This window comes from Eretmochelys imbricata, chromosome 11 (genome assembly GCF_965152235.1).
Source record: "Eretmochelys imbricata isolate rEreImb1 chromosome 11, rEreImb1.hap1, whole genome shotgun sequence".
NCBI lineage: Eukaryota > Metazoa > Chordata > Testudines > Cheloniidae > Eretmochelys > Eretmochelys imbricata.
Window position 1 is genome coordinate 27,825,236 of NC_135582.1, and position 19,389 is coordinate 27,844,624.

Consider the following 19,389-nt stretch of genomic DNA (forward strand, 5'->3'; position numbering starts at 1 on the left):
CAGCCATCTACTCACTGTACATGGAAACCCTGAAGCATAAACCAGACCAAAGCCTTCGAACTGACCAGCAAGTGGGACGCCAGCAACCACTTCCTCGCTGGGGGCTGCTTCACCCATTTTGCCAACTGGCGGTTCATCCACTGTGCCTGACTCAACTGCGTCCTGCTCAAAGGAGCTGTCCGCCACGGGAACTGAGACAAGCGTTGCAGGAAGTGCGGCTACTCCAACGAGACCCTGCTGCACGTCCTGTGCAGCTGCAAGCCCCACTCCAGAGCCTGGCAGCTGCGCCATAATGCCATCCAGAACCACCTGGTGAAAGCCATCACGCTGCTCCTGGGGGAGGTCGCCGTGAACTGCACCATCCCCGGTACTGACAGCCCGCTGCGACCTGACATGGTAGTCACCAACAAGGCCAGAAAAAGATCATCCTCGTCGACGTCACGGTCTCCTTTGAGAACAGGACCCCGGCCTTCCGTGAAGCCCGAGCTCAAAAGCTGGAAAAATACACCCCTCTGGCCGACACCCTGAGAGCGAAGGGCTATGAGGTGCAGATGGATGCCCTGATCGTCGGAGTCCTGGGCACTTGGGACCCCTGCAACGAGCATGTGCTGTGGACCTCTGGGATCGATCGACGCTACGCACAGCTCATATGGCACCTCATGGTCTCGAACACCATCTGATGGTCCAGGGACATCTACATCGAACACATCACCGGCCACCGACAGTACCAGGAGGTGTGAGCCGGTACGACATCGTGCATCAACTATGGGAAAGGGACTGAGAGACTTGTTCCATTGGACCATATGAACTGGAACCATAAACTCACTGAACATTAAATCCCACCAAATGAGGGTAAATCGATCCTCATCATCATATCCACTCATTATACTCCACACCTGAACATACCCCCATATCTCAATGTCTGTACTTTGACCCGTTAAACTTTTACGCCCAATCAGGGAGATTGCAGATTATGTATTCCTTACACCACCCATTCCTAAACCGAATTTCACACCCCTTGATAATCTGTACCTTATTCCCTGATCCCCAGAAACGTCTATGCTTGAACTCTGTACTGTTTTGTTTTTACTTCAACATCTTAATAAAATTATTAAATCTAAGGCAAAGCATTACCTGTACTACTGCTTTTTCCCAGTCGGGTCCCCGAGAAATTCCACCAGACCAGACTTTTAGAATGTTTAAATGACAACAGAAAATGTATTGTGTGAGTAAAATCATCATCCCCTGTTAGATTTGCTCCTTAGTTTTAGCACAGGCAGGAATATATTTGAAGAGCGTGAGCGCTAAAGAAAATTTTGGCACATAAGTTTTCACATGTGCTTTGGTAGTTATGGATACATTGAGGAGCAGACACATCAGCAAGGGAGCCATAAAATGAGTCAGACCAACCAACTCCGACATCACATTTAATTCTGTAACAATACTACACAAAGTTCAATTGGAGCAGGCTGACCTCACATGGAAACGTACTATTTAAGATCAGGTTACCAGATGCTCCAACAGAATTTAGGCAGCTGCTAGCAGAGGTTACCCTGACTGCTTCAACAGAGAGCATTTACAATCTACTAGCTCAGACAGAAGAGATGATCGTGTTAATTTTCTTCTTTGTCTTGTTGTGGAACGAAGCTCAAAGTTGGGGATTCAAGAATGGAGTACTGCATAACTCTATTTGGTTAGGTAAGAACAATATGCATTCATTCTTTTCATTTTCATTCATTCACTTTGCTGCGGAAAGAACCACAGTTATTTAAAATGATATAAAAATGTACTGTACATCAATAAGGGCAAAATCTTGCATTGAAATCAATAGGAATTTTACCTGAGTAATTACTATTTTTGCCTAATTTTCTTAATGTTTTCACACTTATTTTCTAACTAAAGGCTACCCAGGAAAAGAATCCATGAACTATGTAAGTTGAGTGTATTATCTGAAAGCATGAGCTGAAATAAAAACTGAGTATTAAATGACAATTCTTTTAATGAAGGAAAAATATGAAAGTGTGAAAGGAAAGAGCTGTAAAAGGAGCACACTAGTTTTTGCATGAACATAAAACAAATACATGGTGTCCTACATGTGAAACTAAAGAATGCTGAGGTAATAGCTCTCCCCACAGATATAATACTTCCTACATTTTCAGTAAAAATTCTTGGAAAGTGTGTACTGGTTTTTCTTATGGTTTGCTGGCATCATCAAGCAGTTGTGGGGAATAATTATGAAAGAATGAAGTATGTACAAATACTGTGGCAGCAGTCTATTCTTTCATATATGGGTAAAAGGGCTTCTTAAAATCATACATTTTCAAATGCACTGGAAAGAACACTAATTCAAAACACATTAACATAAAGAACAACCAAGCAAATGTGTGTCTGAAATGGCTGATTTATGGAGTAATAGTTATACACTATTTTATCTTTTACAGTACATTATGCATCTCTTTAAAAGATTTCTAGTTAGTTTAATTCATGTTTATTATTAGTCATTGCATAGTGGCCAGATTTAAGATCCGGACCACTTTATTAGGTGCTAAACATACACATAGGTAAATCTAGTCCCTTCCCTAAAAAAAAACTTGAAAACTAAATGACAAGTGATATATGAAATATGGGTGGGGGAAAGGAAACATTCATTCTCTCTCTCTCTCTCTCTCTCGCTCACTAATCTTTTCTATACAAATACTCATTTTTAAGTACTTCCCCTCCCCACCAAGTCCTGAGCATAGCCACTCTTTCTTAAATGTATTTGAGATATCACAGAGAAGGAGGGCTATGAAGGAGGAGAGGGTAGTGTCTCTATGGTCACCAAAAGGAGGGTATACTATGCCTAAGGGACAACTTATCAGACATTTGTGTGAGAAGCAGTTAAGACTGGCACTGCTGGCTGACTAGTGGTGGAGAGGTGACATGATAAGACACCAGGGTAAGTAGGCTCAGATGGCTGTGAAGAGCCTTTAGGGTAAGGACAAAAATAATCTCAGCAGCTGCCTTTTGTATGGATTGAGTGGAAATGGAGTGCTTTAGTCTCCTTCTAGTTTTGCTTCCTTTCTCTTTAAAAGGAAGAAGCAAGGTGTTAACTGGACTGAATCAGGGCACCATGGATTACTACTCTTCCCTCTATTAAACCAAAAACACTGGTGTCAGCACCACTTGCAATAAAAGGATTTATAGTGACAGGAAAGATGAAAGAAAAACACTAGCTCATTCAATCTCCAAAAAGGAGAACCCATGGAGTGCCTCAGACCATAACTTTCAAATATTTTACCCTGAGGGCCTGAGGTCACCGCTCCAGACCACTGCACTAAACAGAGGGTCTCCACCTACACCCTACCGTCTAATTACTGCAACAAAAATATTGCTGCTTGTGCAGCCAAAACATAATGCAGTGAACTGAGGAGAATTTTGACCGTTACAACCCCACACACTTTTATACAATCATAACAATGTTTCAGTTGTAATGTGAACAATAAGTAACCACAGTCCCATCTCCTATTGACTGTAGGGGGGAAAAATACCATGTCCAACAAAACAACACAGTCATGATTTAATTATCCCATAACACATACAGGAAAGAAAAGAACCAACCCTACTGAGGTAAATGGGAGCACCTGTAAAACAGGGCATAGTCACATTTGAACTTTCCTTTGCTTCCTCTCTTCTGGCAAAGCAATATCCAAACCAGAATGAGAACTTTTTTTCAGTAAAATAAGGCACCATAGCAATGACACAGAACTATCATGTCTTGATATCAGGACAGGCTAGAAATGTAGACTAGAAATTCCCTTCATCTTATTTCTATGCTACCCAATGTATTGTGTTCAAATTCACTCAACATGGATACTTAATGCTGCTGAATATATTAGCTTTACACTAACATTTATTTGACTGAAGTCAGCTTTTGGAACATGCACATTCTGGCATGTTCCAAAAGCAGTTATTGTTATACCAATATCAGAGTAACTTTGCACAAACATTTTTATTGTGTTTATACAGGGCTGTATTTTGGACAGGGGGAAAGGAATACTTTGTTCTAATCAGCTTCAGATAACGGGAGAAGAAAATAAACTAGAAAAGTATACTTCTTTCATTTTCAAGTAAGTTCCCCATGAGCAAAGAGGAAAAAGAACAAGTAAACACTGAACCTCAGCAAGCACTAGAGTATTTGATCCTTCTGCTTGTTATGTTTACAAGGAAATGTGTAAATAGAGAACATACTTTTTAGTAATGGGGAGTTGCTCAGCTCAGCAGAAATTGTTTACAAATGATTTAAGGCGTGCAACTAAAATCCATTCCTAGGGCAAGGATCAGTAAACTGAAACTATGGAGATTAGACATTAGATGAATTTGTGAAACTGATTAACGGGATAAACTAGCAAGGGCCAGTGGTAGGTCGTGGCTTTAGAGGGAATATTGGTAGTGAGTGGTTCTGCAAAACTGAAGTGATAAATCTGAAACACCAAGGCCCTGATTCTGAGCTGCTCCAGTCCTGAAGCACATACTAGAACTTCATGTCACCCTTGCACCTCAAGGATTCTAGGGCTACTGGGGGCCAATTTGGCTAGCGCAACCTCGGGAACTGCTGTAACTTCCACACTGGATGCAACAGATTCCAAGAGACCATCAACAACCCAGAATAGTGGAATACAGAGCACTCTGGTCACACATGCCCCAGCAGGCCATCACCAAGGTGCAGCGAAAGGAAGGGGAAGTAAGGGGATGGGGAGATCAGGATGCTTGTTAGCCCCATTTCCCTGCTGGAGTGGCATAAAGGGACCAGAACACAGCCCAGAATCAGAGCCCATGTGTACATATTTCATGGTCTTATCTAGCTGTGATTTTTTTTTTTGGTGGGGGAGAAATCCTGTGAAACAAACTAAAAATTCTTTATCTGTCACATTTTCTGGCTTCACTAAAGCGCACTGAACTCCAACAGAAAGTTGTAATAAGATCTCTGTTCCCTAATATTCTATATTTTCTTTTGTCCTTATTCGCATACTGAATATCACTGAAATCTAAGTGGAGTGTTGCCTCAGGGCATCCGCTGTATTTGGTCCAAGGACAGAACAAAACTGGCCATTAAGGTTTGTGGATTAACAGCAAAACTGCTAGATTCATGGGCAGAAGAGAAGTGCCTGCTTCTGGCTTCCTTTTTCTTCTTTGTACCTAATATAAGAACATAATGTGAAATATTAATGTGCACTAATGTATTACTATATTTCTTTACAATGACCACTTAGAACAAAGTTAAAAATTTACATCTTCTGCTTCCCCTTCAATTTTCAATTTTGATTTACTCCGTTCTATCACTCATTTTAGTGGTACTTCATTGGGTCAAATCTAGCAGTCCTTAACCTGTACACAGAGAACCCTTTACATTCAGATCTCACCTGCTGTTATGGAAGTGGGTTTGGGGGAAGGTCAATCACCTTTGCAGCAGCAGCATCCTCCATCCCTGAACTCCAGGGAGAGCTATAGAGAGCCCGTGGTGGAAGAACAATACATTGTTAACTCGACAGGCTGTACTCCCTGTGGTAGGGTCCAAAGGGCAGTGGTGGATGGTCCCAGTATACAATGTTTCAAATACAGAGGAAAATGATTACATATGCTACATACTACAGAGGATTCTTACGGGGCAGGCTGTTGCCTAGCTAGTAGCAACCCTTTAAGACTTCTCCAGAGGAAAGCATAAAGATCTCTACACTAAGCAGGCCTTTGGGCTGTTTAGAACCCTTTACTACTGTCATGGAAGAGTTCCCAGCTAGGTACCCAGGGAGAGTATATTTTTCTCAGCCAGACGTCTCCCTCCGCAGAGGATAGCCTTTCTAGCTGCTGTAATCAGCTCCAGCTGGAGTGCTTCCTGCTCTCTAGTGGCAGCATTAAACCATTCACTTGGGATGTATAAACTGCATCAGATGTGTGTTTGTATGTACAAGTAGAACTTGATTCAGCCTTAGCTACAGAGACATGATAGTGCCTCAATAAGTGTGTGTGTGTGTGCATATGTGTATATCTATCAATATACATGTCATGCTATCTAAAGCGGCTCATGACAGTGTGCGCCTACTGCAGGGCAGACACCCCAAACTGGTGGTCTGTTCTATGATTAGGTTTCACCAAGCCAGTCACAAATGAGAACTCCTGGATCACTGTAACAGTTTTATCATGGAGTACCAGAGAGTCCCCTTAGACTCTCCAGTCTACCATACCACCCAGACAAACTGAACTTAGTGATAAATGTGATACCAAAAATCACACCACATTCAGGTTACTTCCAGTCCCAACATAAGTTTTGCCAACGTAAGTGGTCATTTAGACATGGCCTTAGAGTCTCTGGCCCATCAGAGTTCAAACAGCCAAAAAGTTGCAGTTTCTTTTTGTCAGGGATATTTATTCCCTTCTCTCAGAGTTCAAGATGATGGGACAAGTTCACGTGCATATCTCCTACTCAGGGTTGGGGGAGCAATCAACAAAGTAGTTTGTCCTCTGATGTTCCACAATGGTTGGTCCGGTGTCTATGGGCCTTTTTTGTTGGGCAGAAGACAACACCTCCTATGGCAAACTAGTATTTCACTTGGTAATGTTTCTGTCCTGATTGTGGGGGTTTACAATTTCAGAACAAACACTTAAATATTACCTATAACATGGGATATGGATAGTATAAGTGAGATTAATACATAAAGCAACATACAAGCATTTCATAGAGTCTAAACACTGAAATATATTCTTATAAGACTAATACTTATTTTGAGCAAAACTAACATACAGGTCTGATCTCCACTTATGAGGTTGTCAGTTCTTAGCTAATGCCTGCAGCCTGAGCAAGAGCTGGCGTCTGGCCTGCCAGCATCACAATAGGTATGTTAATTTATCAAAGGGATGTTTTGCTGTTGTGTTGTATCACAATCCTGCACAGTCTTGGATGTACTTGAAAAAAACCTCTGAAAGATGTGATCAGTAAATATAGATACTATAATAGACCATGCCACAGCATTAACAAGTGGCATATGGAATCAGCAGCAAACCTCAAAGCTTAGCGGGATACGTGTGTGGGCGCTATCCAGCCAAAAGCTACCAACACAATTTTATAAAAGAGTAACGGAGCTATAAGGTGGTGATTGCTTTTAGCAGGACAAGACCACACACAATACAACTTATGAAGATAGAAAACTAAAGAGGTGCTACTAATAGTATAATAGCTTTTACAAAAATTGCAAAGCCAGAACCTTTCCAATAATAGCCTGAACAAACCTGTTATTAATGTCCCGTCCACACTGAGATTTCATCAGACTGGTAAAATTGAGCAAAATTTGCCTCTAAAGGATTAAAATTTGAAAACCCCATTTATGGGCAACTGCATGCTATTAATTCTTGTTGGCACATTAATTCTTGTTGTCATGCGTAAGAGGGATAAGTCCAAAGGGACAGTGATCTGGCCAGAACCTCATAGTGGTATTTTAGTCTTTTTGTTATAAGTTATTGGCATCTAGTAATTAAAGTAACCCTGAGATAGCTCTAAATTACACTGGGGACTGGTCACCTTTGCTCAGTGACAGTCTCAGAAATCAGCCACGTTTTCCCCCCAACATCCCAAACTTGGTTCCTGCTCTGAGCACAGCTCAGTGAGACTGAAGGATTGAAGCCTTTGATTTTTAGATTCATTTGTGAGCTTACTTGTGAGACCTGGTAACTGATTACCTCATTTCCCAGATTGTCACATGAAAGTACTGTAATGTTAAATTATGCATCTCTTTACTGTATTAATCAGATTTTCAATCCATACATAACTATATCAAATGCACTTTAACTACTGGAGAAATAAAGTGCCAGGATATATAGGTTAAAACCTGATTGATGACAATTTTGTGGTCTCAAAAACTCTCTCCTACAAAAAGGATCTCCTACAAAAAGGATCTTGAAAATGTTTTAAATGGAGCATGTGACACTCTGCACCCCAGAGGAGCAGCCTGTAACCCCATACTCATCATTTGTATATAATTGTGATATTTCACAAAAAGAATGCCATGTGAGATATCAGGGAAAAGGTTATGATCTGCTGAAATCCATTGTTCCATCTAAATATGTGTACCATTAATACATATAAAATTATAATAATTGTGTTGTATGATTTTCACTGAAAACCCACTGGTTGTGGGTTTGGGAAGTGCCCGGATACTGGCTCTCCAGAGACAATGACAAGGGAGGTAACCAATGCCCGGGTGGGTGCTGAACAGACCTCACCAGCCATTGTCCAGAAAGGGAGCTACAATGCAATGACTCAGTTGCACAAGGCGACACCAGGGGAATTACTCTACCTTGCCTGGTGACTCAGCAATCCCTGTCAGACTTGCCTGGACTTGTGTTCTCCAAGCACATGGACTAATGGTGTAAATCAGAACACAATGGCCCCCTGCTTGGCCTTTCCACCCCCACCTATGCTGCAAGCAACAAGGACTCTCAGAAGACTGAAGACGCCAACAAAGGAGACTGGCCCAGGTTTCAAGAGTGAAACCTGGCTACTATGAACTGTAATATCCAGTGGGGTGAGAAAAACTGCTTAATCTAGATATTGCCCAGTCTAATAGGGTTGAGAGTTTAGACTGCATGCTTATATTTTATTTTATTTTGGTAACCACTCTGACTTTTTCCCTATCACTTATAACCACTTAAAAGCTATATTTCGTAATCAATAAACTTGTTTTACTGATTATCTTTACCAGTGAATTTGCCTGAAGTGTTTGGTAAATCTGCTCAGGTTTACAAAGGCTGGTGTATGACCACTTTCCATTGATGAAGTGGTGAACCAATTAATAAACTTGCACTGCTCATCTTGAGCAGTGCAAGATGGTAGATTCCTGAGGTACAAGGCTGGGAGCTGGGGGGATTTGGCTGATGCCTTTGTGTGATTCATGAGTGGCTCCAGGAGCATTCATGCAATCTAGCTGGGTGTGGGGCTCCACCTGTGGTGGTGCTGAGTGATAACGGTGCCTGGAGGGCTTTGCTGCTTATCACTAGCAAAACATTGTGAGAGACAGCCCAGGCTGGAGAGTCAAGGGGCCACAGTGGTCCCACAGTCCCAGGCTGCACCCCGGGGATCCCATCAAAGAGCATACATGCTATCCTATATGTGTAGCTAGCATATGTTATGATCTCTTAGGTTTTTGGACTGGAAGCACCCCAACTCCATAAAATATATATTAGCCTTGTCTACATCAGGGACATTTTTGAGTATATTCATATGAGCAGCCCACTGTCTGCTGAGACTATTTTTATCTAACCCTGTTGGGAACAAGTCTAATTAACATGAGTCTAAAAACTGTACTGGCAGTCATCAGGCTGTCTACACTAGGATTCCCACCATTGCCAACCACAGATTAATGGAGGGAAAGTTGACAATGTCCCTAATGTAGACAAAGCCACTGAATCTAAGTACTCTTTCAAAAGAGAGGTTACTTTTCCTATGGTGTGATATTACTATTGTATAAAACAGCTTTATATTTGCCAATTTTTTTGGTCATGTTGACTAGTGATGGCAATGTAGCATGATGTACAGTAGTTTCTGTCAGATTTCAAGTGGGGTAAAGTTTCCCATTGAAATCAATGGGAGTTCTGCATGCAAATCAACTGGACCCTTCAACAGCAGTGATGGTAGAAATATTGCAATGTTGTTATAAAACAAATGTAAGAATTTTTTTGTATAAGGAAAACATCAGCTAACAATTGCTCTGGTTCTGTGCCTAATATGTGACAGTAGCTCAAATATGTGTGTCACATCACTCTTCCCTTTAATTTTCTGCACCTCCTCTATCCAAATAACTCTGTAATTTCTCTAGACCTTCAGAACAAATTTCTGATTCATTCTACAAAGAGTACACTCAAAATTATTGTAATAATTCAGGGCAACTGCATTTCTATCTTCCCTTTGTGGTTCAGCAAGGACCCCCATTCTATGGCTGGCTCCTCAGCTGTCACCTCTCTTGGCCAGAGACATGTGTCTCTCTCCCTCCTGACCATGGTATTCCCAAGCTACCCCCTTCTCTAGCAAGTCAGACTGCCTCAGCAGGCCTGCTTTGCCTTCTCCTCAGAAGCTGAAAATAGCATAAGTGCCCACAGTTAAATTACAACACAGCCCTTTCTAAGCAAGCACATTTATTCTTAAGGTAAAAATATTACAGAGAAATCATATTAAAAATAACAGAAGAACCTACATGCAAGCTTATAAGCTGATCAGAGATCACCCCAACTCCAACAAGGACTCTTGCCAGTTAACAGTCCTCCTAACCCCACACAGGTGTGGGGTTGTGGGGGTTTTTTTGTTTGTTTGTTTTTTGGTTTTTTTTGGGTGGGTTTTTTTGTTTTTGTTTTTGTTTGTTTTTTGCAAGTTCATAACAGCTTTTGCTCAGAACAAGAACCTTCATGTATCCTCACTCCTTTATAAAGTCTGAGTTTTTGATCTGCGGAAATCAGCCAAGCAATGGTTTCACCTGAAGGTGTAGCTTCAAAAGGTTGGGTCCAAAGGGAGAAATTTGCTGTCCCAAGGACGAGAAACACTCCTTCCTAGGAAACTTCCTGAACTAGAAGTTCAGTCTTGTCTGGCACATTGTTCAAAAGAGTCCTTTGCAGCTCATAACACTTCCCAGGGTTTACATTAGTCATGTCTCCCCTTTAAAAAGTTACATACAATAATACATAAATATTGCCTTTTTCATAGAATGAACTCCTAAAATACTTAAACTTAATTCAATAAAGTTTAACTTCATTCCCTTCGGTTTGTCTAGGACATGGCAGGACATTGCCATATCTCTCACAATTATATCCAAAAGTACATTGTGATACCAGTCAGGAAAGATCACCTCTTAGCTTAAGTGGGATATTCCAGACTCAGTGTTTCTGACAAGAGTTCATTGTTGCTAGAGCTGCTGCTTTCTAAGTAGTAGTTCTGGGGATCATTTCAGAAGTATGTTGACTCACTGTGGTTCAAAAAGCCCCCCTCCCACAGGACTCTAAAATACCCCTGTGTTGGGAGGGACACACATTTTCCTGAAGCTTTCTAAATAACGTAAAGTTCAGTTGAATATCTTGTTTATGTTCTCACCTGGGCAATAGCCCAAGCTGCAGTTCCTGATCAACTGCTGGCAGCAATGAGGTCTGATATCATCCAGGAAGGGAGGCCAGTTGGGATCCTATATTCTGTACTCCTAAAAAATACTAAAATTCTTAATGGCTTTGATCCCACAGAGCGAGCAGCTGGAGTGTACCACAGGGAGGCGCGGGCTGGAAAATATCAGCTCACCTATGCGGAAGCTAAAGCAGTGTGTGAATATGAAGGAGGACAACTAGCCACATACCAGCAGCTGGAGGCAGCAAGAAAAATAGGTATGAAAGAAAATGTGCATTTGAATGTGCAGTCTCTTGAATCTCACATCACACGCTCCATGTTGCCAACACTTGTGTTATTGCAAGTGTCATGACTTTGGGGGTGGCTCTTGCAATCTTGTTAGAAAACACAGGCAGCTCAGGCATTCTGCTTGAACTGTCTGCAGTTTCCCACCCCCTTGATTGCTCAGGGCTGCTATGCGACTTGTATTGCAGATAGTTGTAGCGCAGGGGTCGGAAACCTTTGGCACCTGGTGCGTCAGGGTAAAGCTGCTGGCGGGCTGGGCCCATTTGTTTATCTGGAGCATCTGCAGGCCTGGAGCCACACAGCTCCCACTAGCCGCGGTTCACTGTTCCCGGCCAGTGGGAGCTGTGGGAAGCAGTGGCTAGCACGTCCCTCGGCCCGCGCTGCTTCCCACACCTCCCATTGGCCAGGAACAGCGAACCACGGCCAGTGGGACCTGTGGGGCTCCGTTCCTGCTGATGCTCCAAATAAACAAACTGGCCTGGCCCACCAACAGCTTTACCTTGACAGGCCAGATGCCAAAGGTTGCCAACCCCTGTTGTAGCAGCTGGTTGCAGTGCTAGTGTGACTCTTTGTGCTTTGTGTGGGATGGAGCCCTAGAGTGGGTGCAGCACAATGGAGCAGCCTATTCCTTGAATTTGGGAGCAGCAGCCTCCCCCTCAATCTCCTCACCACTAACCTTACACGAAGGGGGTGCTTTTGGAGATAGAAGCATTCCCCTTCACTGCATTTTCTTAAACAAATGATCAGTGCCGCAGGAACTTCTTCTAGAAATGTCCCAAATTTTCATTTAATCAATCAAAACACTTTTTATTGTGTTTATCCAAGACATCTTGCTAAATTTTCTCCATATATACTGAGAACAAACAATCCAGTAGAAAGACTGTTCAGTATGATGACAAGGGTTTGGAATGAAGAGTTGAATGAGTGCAGACTCCACTGAAGGTGTTATCTTGCTCCGAGTGAATGTTAACATTTTTGTTCATTGTTTCATGATCAACTCATTCAGAACATAAGTTATTGGAAAAAATCGTCCATCGTGAGGAATATGTAAGCATCACTGTTAAATCAAAACTTGGCAGTAGGCACTAGCAAACAATAAAAGGGTACATTTTCTTGTTTGTGACTATTTCACAACCTGAAAACCACCACAAAAGAAGTGTTCTGGTTTTTTACTTTGAAAATTTGGTAAGCTTATGAAAACTGTTATGTACTAAGCAGTGAATAACTTGGAATTTTTTGATTTATTGTTTTTAAACTCTCAGCCATAACGTCGTATTAACAGGTTGTTTTTTAATTCAATAAGCATTTCTGTTGCCTTAGCTTATCCCATGTATACATCTTTTTATCCACCCAAAGAGCCCAGTCCTGAAAACCCTTATTCCCATGAGTAATGACTGAGTGAGGTTGTAGGATTAGGCACTAAAAAGGAAACAAAGCAATCAATGTATTATATTTACATGACTAATCTGACTCCTAATTTGAATACAAAGGTTGGTAATGTAATTTCTAGGGTGGGGAGCTTTACTGTCCATCTGCATCTGATTTTTATTTTTCATTGAGAAAAGAATTTATTTTGGAGGACAAGAAGTGATTTTGTACTCTGCATTCAAAATTCTCCATGCAAAAGATAGCAATTGCCTCAGTACTATGATATGATTTGCATTAAGCTAATTATACATAAACTAGATTTTGGCAATGAGAAAAAATGATGTTAGTTTGAATGAGGCAATAATTTTTATAATGTTTCTGCTTAGAGTGAATTTTCAAAACCTTCTGTCACACAGGTTTCCATGTGTGTGCTGCTGGTTGGATGGCTAAGGGCAGAGTCGGTTATCCCATAGTGAAAGCTGGATCCAGCTGTGGCTTTGGAAAGACCGGCATTGTTGACTATGGGATTCGCCTCAACAGAAGTGAGAGATGGGATGTCTATTGCTACAACCCTCATGGTGTGTCCAAAAAAAATCCAATGTTGCTTAATTACATGCCTTTTTACTAAATAAAATAGATTTTTAAGGTTAATAATAGACCGACTGCTAGCTAATGAATCAATAATAGGGCTAATGAATTTTCCAATTTGGGTGTGTACATTTATGTGCCTAAATTTATGATTAGGCCATGGGTGATTAGCAGCTACTTTTATTTAGATGCCTAACATTAGGCACCTATGTTTGAATATTTTGGTCTGTGTGTTTATAAAAGTAATGTTAACGGGAACATTTAAAATCATATATTGTAAACAAACATATTTCACCTCTGTTACTCGATCATTAAAATTAAAAGAATGTTAAAAATCTCAATTGTAGTAATTAATTAATTATCCTGTTTTCCTTTTACATTTCTCTCAGCTTGCACAAACTAAAATCAACTAAATCAGCTTTATTTTGTGGTTGCACACACTGCAGCAGAGTATTTATTTGTTTTAAACGACAACTTTCATGGGAGTATGGAAAAAAATCCAGAGGAAAATGTCTATTTGTCTTCTATTTGTAAAAAGCTTGTTTCTGCTACAATTTGGCCCAAATTTGAGTGATGATTATCCCTTTAATAAACATCCCCTTTAATTGTCTGACACTTGGAAGGAAGTTTAGCTATACTTAAAAGCAGATAAAAAATAAGGATGGGCATTTTGATTCAGCACATGAAGAAGAAACTACCCAAAAATGACTGTCAAGGCTTATACCACATATTGTTCCAATATAATCTGGTACCACTAGTATAATGAAGAAGGAAGTAAAGTAGAGGGAAGAGATAAAAAGTAGGCACCAACAAGAAAAATTGTTTAACTTTGTGTTCTCTTTCAAACCCCTCCAAATGGCCTATCCTGTGTTAAATAGCCAGCATTTTGGGTTAGCAGAGAAATACATACAACTGTGCATATTTTATTTGTGTACACTGTGATTCTAGCTTGTTTATGTTAGCTCAGCGGTCATCAGTTTAATAGCTGCATGGGATGGGAGACACTCACAAATACTCAGCAAATAAAGAGAGTGTGAGAGACTATGGCACTGATTACTATCAGCCTTACTTTCTCCTTTGTCTGTCCTCTCTCCACTTAGATGTTTTTCAAATACATTCTTTGGGCAGTGGACAGCATGATTAACCAGAGCTGTTTACACTCAGAGGTTAATTTGGGTCCCTCCCATTGTGAATAAATTTCTTAATACTTGATGGAGAATATTGTTCAGATTTGAGAAGAGTTGCCTGTCTTTATGGAGAAAGGGCAGCATCCCAAGGAGAGAACGTTAAGTTGTTGCTAATTGAATTAAGGGCTGCATTGTTCTCTGAGGTATTAAAGATGTTGGCAGTACATTGTAGGATGACCAGACAGCAAATGTGAAAATTGGGATATATATTAGGATCCTATATAAGAAAAAGACCCAAAATCGGGACTGTGCCGATAAAATCGGGACATCTGGTCACCCTAATACATTGTGCAACAACTTGTGTTTGGGATGCAAGTCCTTCCTGTATCTGTGCTGAAGCATTTACAATCAAAATAGACAATGTACAAACGGAGGGCAAGTCTACATTAGAGCCTACATCAGTGCAGCTGCACCACATCTGGTGAAGATACACTATGCCGACGGGAGAGTGCTTTCCCGTCAGTATAATTACTCCACCTCTGCAAGAGGCGGAAAAGCTATGTCGGTGGGAGAGCATCTCCGGTTGACATAGCACCAGTGTGGACAGCGCTTAAGTCGATGTAACTTACGTTGCTCAGGGGATGTCTTTTTCACACCCCGAGAAGATGTAACTTACATCGACTTAAGCGGTAGTGTAGACCAGCCCTGAGTGTTTGGTCTTCCAGGCTTGTGAGCTGTTGAGAGTCCTCAACTTCCACTGAAGCTAATGGGAACAGGTGCTCAACATCTTGAATGATAAAGCCCAAAGGAAGGGGGAAAAGGATGCAAAAAAAAAAACAAAAAACAAAAAAACAGTCTAACTGAGTGGGGATGAGGGCTAGAGTTTATAGACATTTTGGATGGGGAACATTTTAAGGAGGGACTTGAAGGAAGAGAGACCAGGTTGGAAGTGGGGTGATTTATAAGTGCAGTTGTGAGGCCTATAGATGGACTTAGTTTGACATGCCAATTTTCTTTATACAGAGCACCTAGCATCTGATCTGAAGCCTATTGAAGTCAATGAGAGCACTTCCATTGACTTCAATAGACTTTGGATTAGGCCCCTAGTTGCCAGCATATCAATTCCATATATACTATATACGCCATATGTGTGCTACCATGGTACTAGCTAAGAATGATGAGGTTATAGACTATATGAACAGCACTCAAGAGTCTTGCTGTTGTTATACTGGGTTGGTTCTGTTTAAGATTCTGTCGGAAGAGCTAACAGACAAAAAGGTATGACAAATCAAAACACATTAAAAATCTATTTTTATTTTTCTCTTAGCAAAAGAATGTGGTGGAATCTTCACAGACGCAAAGCACATCTTTAAGTCACCAGGCTACCCAAACGAGTATGAAAATAAACTAATATGCTATTGGCACATCAGACTAAAGTACGGACAACGGATTCATCTACAGTTCCTGGATTTTGATGTTGAAGATGACACTGCTTGCATGGCTGATTTCTTAGAAGTCTATGATAGCTATGATGATATCACTGGCTTTGTGGGCAGGTAAAAATAATTTCCACATCTTTATACATATATTTGAAGCTATATAGTTAAAATGTTCAAGGTATAATATTTCATTGACAGTATGCTCAGAAAAAGACCATGTTGACCACATTGCATTTACAGGGGTGCTTCCTACATCACTCCTGCATCTAATATGTTCTTGAATATATGCAATGATGTTGCCAAAACCATCTCCTCTGCAGTCTTCCTCACTACTAGTAAAGGTGACCTGCAAAGATTTTTTTAAAAATTAGGGTTTTGCCCTTTTTTGCTTCTTTATGAAATATAAAGAAAGCCTGCAAGATTTTCTCAACAACTGCTTATTGTTACCTTAGAAATACAAGTATGGTCATCCATCCCTGGCTTTGGTGGAAGAGCTCTTGGAACTCTCAGAGCACAATCAGTGTTTGCGCTAACACCTTAATTGAAGGGATGTGGGAGGGGGAGTTGAGTTATTAGCAAAAATACACTTAGCTCAAAATGTTGTTCTTTATTGAAGCGAAATAAATATTAACAAAAACAAAACAAAAACGACCGAATAGCCCAAGGAGTTTGAAACAATCTTACAGTCTGAAACATTGCTTTCCCACTTACTTGCTCAATTTTTTACTCTCTTTGCTCGTGTGATGTTGTCATTTCACTGGTTCCCCCATAATCATGGAGTTTTCCAGCTTGGAACATCTGAATTTCTAATGTAAAAAAACAGAGAGAAAAATAAACTCCCTTAAAATTCTCACTGGTTTTCATGCCCCCTTTGTACATCATCAAGAAGCAAAGAGAGTACACAATCCCCTTTTTATTTTTCCCTTGACAAGTCCCCTTTAATACATTTTCCTGATGTCTAATCTAAGGTTGTCCTCCCTCAGCTTCAAGTCATTGTTTCTTATGAAAATGAATAGCTCTTTGCCTTCTTTTATTTCATTTACTTTCTTCAATTATTGCAAATTTTGCTTCCTGCATCCTCTTTCTTCTCTCCTCCCTCACTCTCATTTGTGAAATAGTGCAGATAAACGTACTTAAGCCAATGACATAATTCTATGTTAGAATAGACCCCAAAGAACAACTTAGAACTATGGACCATAACAGACAGGGGGACTCCATCCTTCTCTGTTAAGGTATCATTGTGGCATGTATGTTATTGCATATTTGCACATTTAGTCATGAACCATTTACAATGTTTTTTCAGGTACTGTGGAGATGAACTTCCAGATGATATCATCAGCACAGGTAATATTGTATGTATTGCTCGTAGACAAAAATATCAACCTACTGGACCAGGGGACCAGATATTTGAAGATTAAATGCCCATTTCATGGCTAATATGTCATAAGCCACCATGCAAACCTTCTAGTATATACTTTAGTCAATACTTTTGCTTAAAAATAAGTGTAAAAGAAGAGACATCCTGGAGAAGTCTAGTTAGACAAAGAATTAGGGACCAATTCTGTAGGCTTTACTCAGGCAAAACTCCCTTTTACATCAAAGTGACTTCACTGATTTGGGAGTTTAGCATGTCTGTATCAGTGGCCTAGTCCTACAAGACCTGCCCACATACAAAATATTGAGTCAATAAGTATTCCCATTATTCAGGAATCAGGATTGCAAGATCAGGCCCGAGACTCTTATTAGAGAGGATATGTTTGAAAAGGAGCCTCTGGAATTGGGAAATACATTGTATCTTTGGGTTTTTAACATAGGCACTTACTTCCTCAGTTCCCAGGGGGTGCTTGACCCCCGCTCCGCTCCAGACTCCACCCCCACTCCACCCCTTCCCCCAGTCCCTACTCAGCCCTGCCCTTTCCTAAATACCTTTGAGGATTTGGGCCAATGTGCTTATTTATCATATCTAATTTAAGGGTGTCCCTTGCTTACATTAAACTGGCCCTGCCCATAGTAAGCAATGCTGATCCAACTCCTGAAGGTCTTACTCAGTATTTACTCAAGCAAAACTCTTATTGATACTGGTGGGTGAATCTTGAGCTCCTTGCTTATTTTTCAATGAGATACACCAATATTGATTTCAATGTTGTCTGAATAAGAAGTGAGTAAGGATCTTAGGATTTAGCTCCAAGATTTGGGGGGAAATACTTCAATAGCTCTTGGGGAGGGAGAAGTGAAGAGAAAAATTCCAAAGCAGCACTTTTTATTCAATAGCAAAGAAGTAACTTTTCCCCTCTCTCTTGCCCTAGGAAATCTCATGACCTTAAAGTTTTTGTCAGATGCCTCAGTAACAGCAGGTGGTTTTCAAATTAAATACGTTGCTGTAGACCCACCTTCAAAACCTAATGATGAGAAAAATGCAACTTCCCAAGGAAACACAAACTTCTTGTCTGGAAAATTTGGCATTATGTGAACAGATGATCAACATCACAGAAAATGCAATTGGAATATACAGTTATTAAATACAAATACCACCTGAGATACCTGTTTTGTCCAATAAGTTATAGCTATCATACTATATTTGGGATAGTCAGCAGCCACAGTCTTATCCTTCTGACTTTTCATCTTATTCTTCTGACTTTTATAATTTCTGCTTTTTGTAATTTTTTCTTAATAAAGAATATTGGGAAATAAATTAGAAAATTGTACTTAAATGATAGACAATTATTTTCTAGATCACAAGGAGTCAGTGAAACTAAGAACATAAGAACGGACATACTTGGTGAGACCAATGGTCCATCTAGTCCAAAATCCTCTCTTTCGACAGTGTCCAATGCCAGGTGCTTCAGAGGCAATGAACAGAACAGATAATCATCAAGTGATCCATCCCCCTGTCGTCCACTCCCAGTTTCTGGCAAAAAGATGCTAGGGACACTCAAAGCCTGAGGTTGCATCCCTGACCATATTGGCTAATAGCCATTGATGGATCTATCCTCCATGAACTTATCTGAACTAAACGGAAGGATTCATTGTTACCATAGATTTCCCAACTAATTGTTATTCTACACTATCCACTTTTTTTCTCTCACCCCTTGCACCATTTCAGCTGAAGTTTTGGGGGCCTGATATTTCAATCCTTCTCCCCTCACTTTCCTTCATTCCTGTATATTTATTGCTGTCTGAATTCTCCTTTCCCTATTCTTGCTTCCTTTCTTGCTGCTCTCTCTCTATTTTTAAGCTAACTCAATTCTAATGTCTTTTGAGTAAGCCTTGCCTCCATGATAGTTTACTTCAAAGTGCAAATTCATCTTGAGAGTTGGCCTGTGATATATCCCTGACGAATCCATATGTAATGGGCTTCTAGAGCCAGAAGGTACTAAAGCAGCATGAAAAGCACTGAATCTGTAATTGTACTGTCCTTGTGATTTTATTGTGTTCTGAATCATAAATTATT

At 40.5% G+C, this 19,389-nt stretch overlaps 1 protein-coding gene across 1 annotated transcript; it reads left to right on the forward strand.

Annotated features, from left to right (window-relative positions):
- The first annotated feature begins 1,604 nt into the window (after positions 1-1,604).
- Positions 1,605-18,530, forward strand: TNFAIP6 (TNF alpha induced protein 6). The gene is made up of 6 exons (XM_077830508.1): positions 1,605-1,698; positions 11,251-11,388; positions 13,201-13,362; positions 15,827-16,055; positions 17,242-17,282; positions 18,245-18,530. Exons 1-6 carry the CDS (start codon positions 1,605-1,607, stop codon positions 18,406-18,408), a joined length of 828 nt encoding a protein of 275 aa, XP_077686634.1. The 3' UTR covers positions 18,409-18,530.
- Positions 18,531-19,389: the final 859 nt, after the last annotated feature.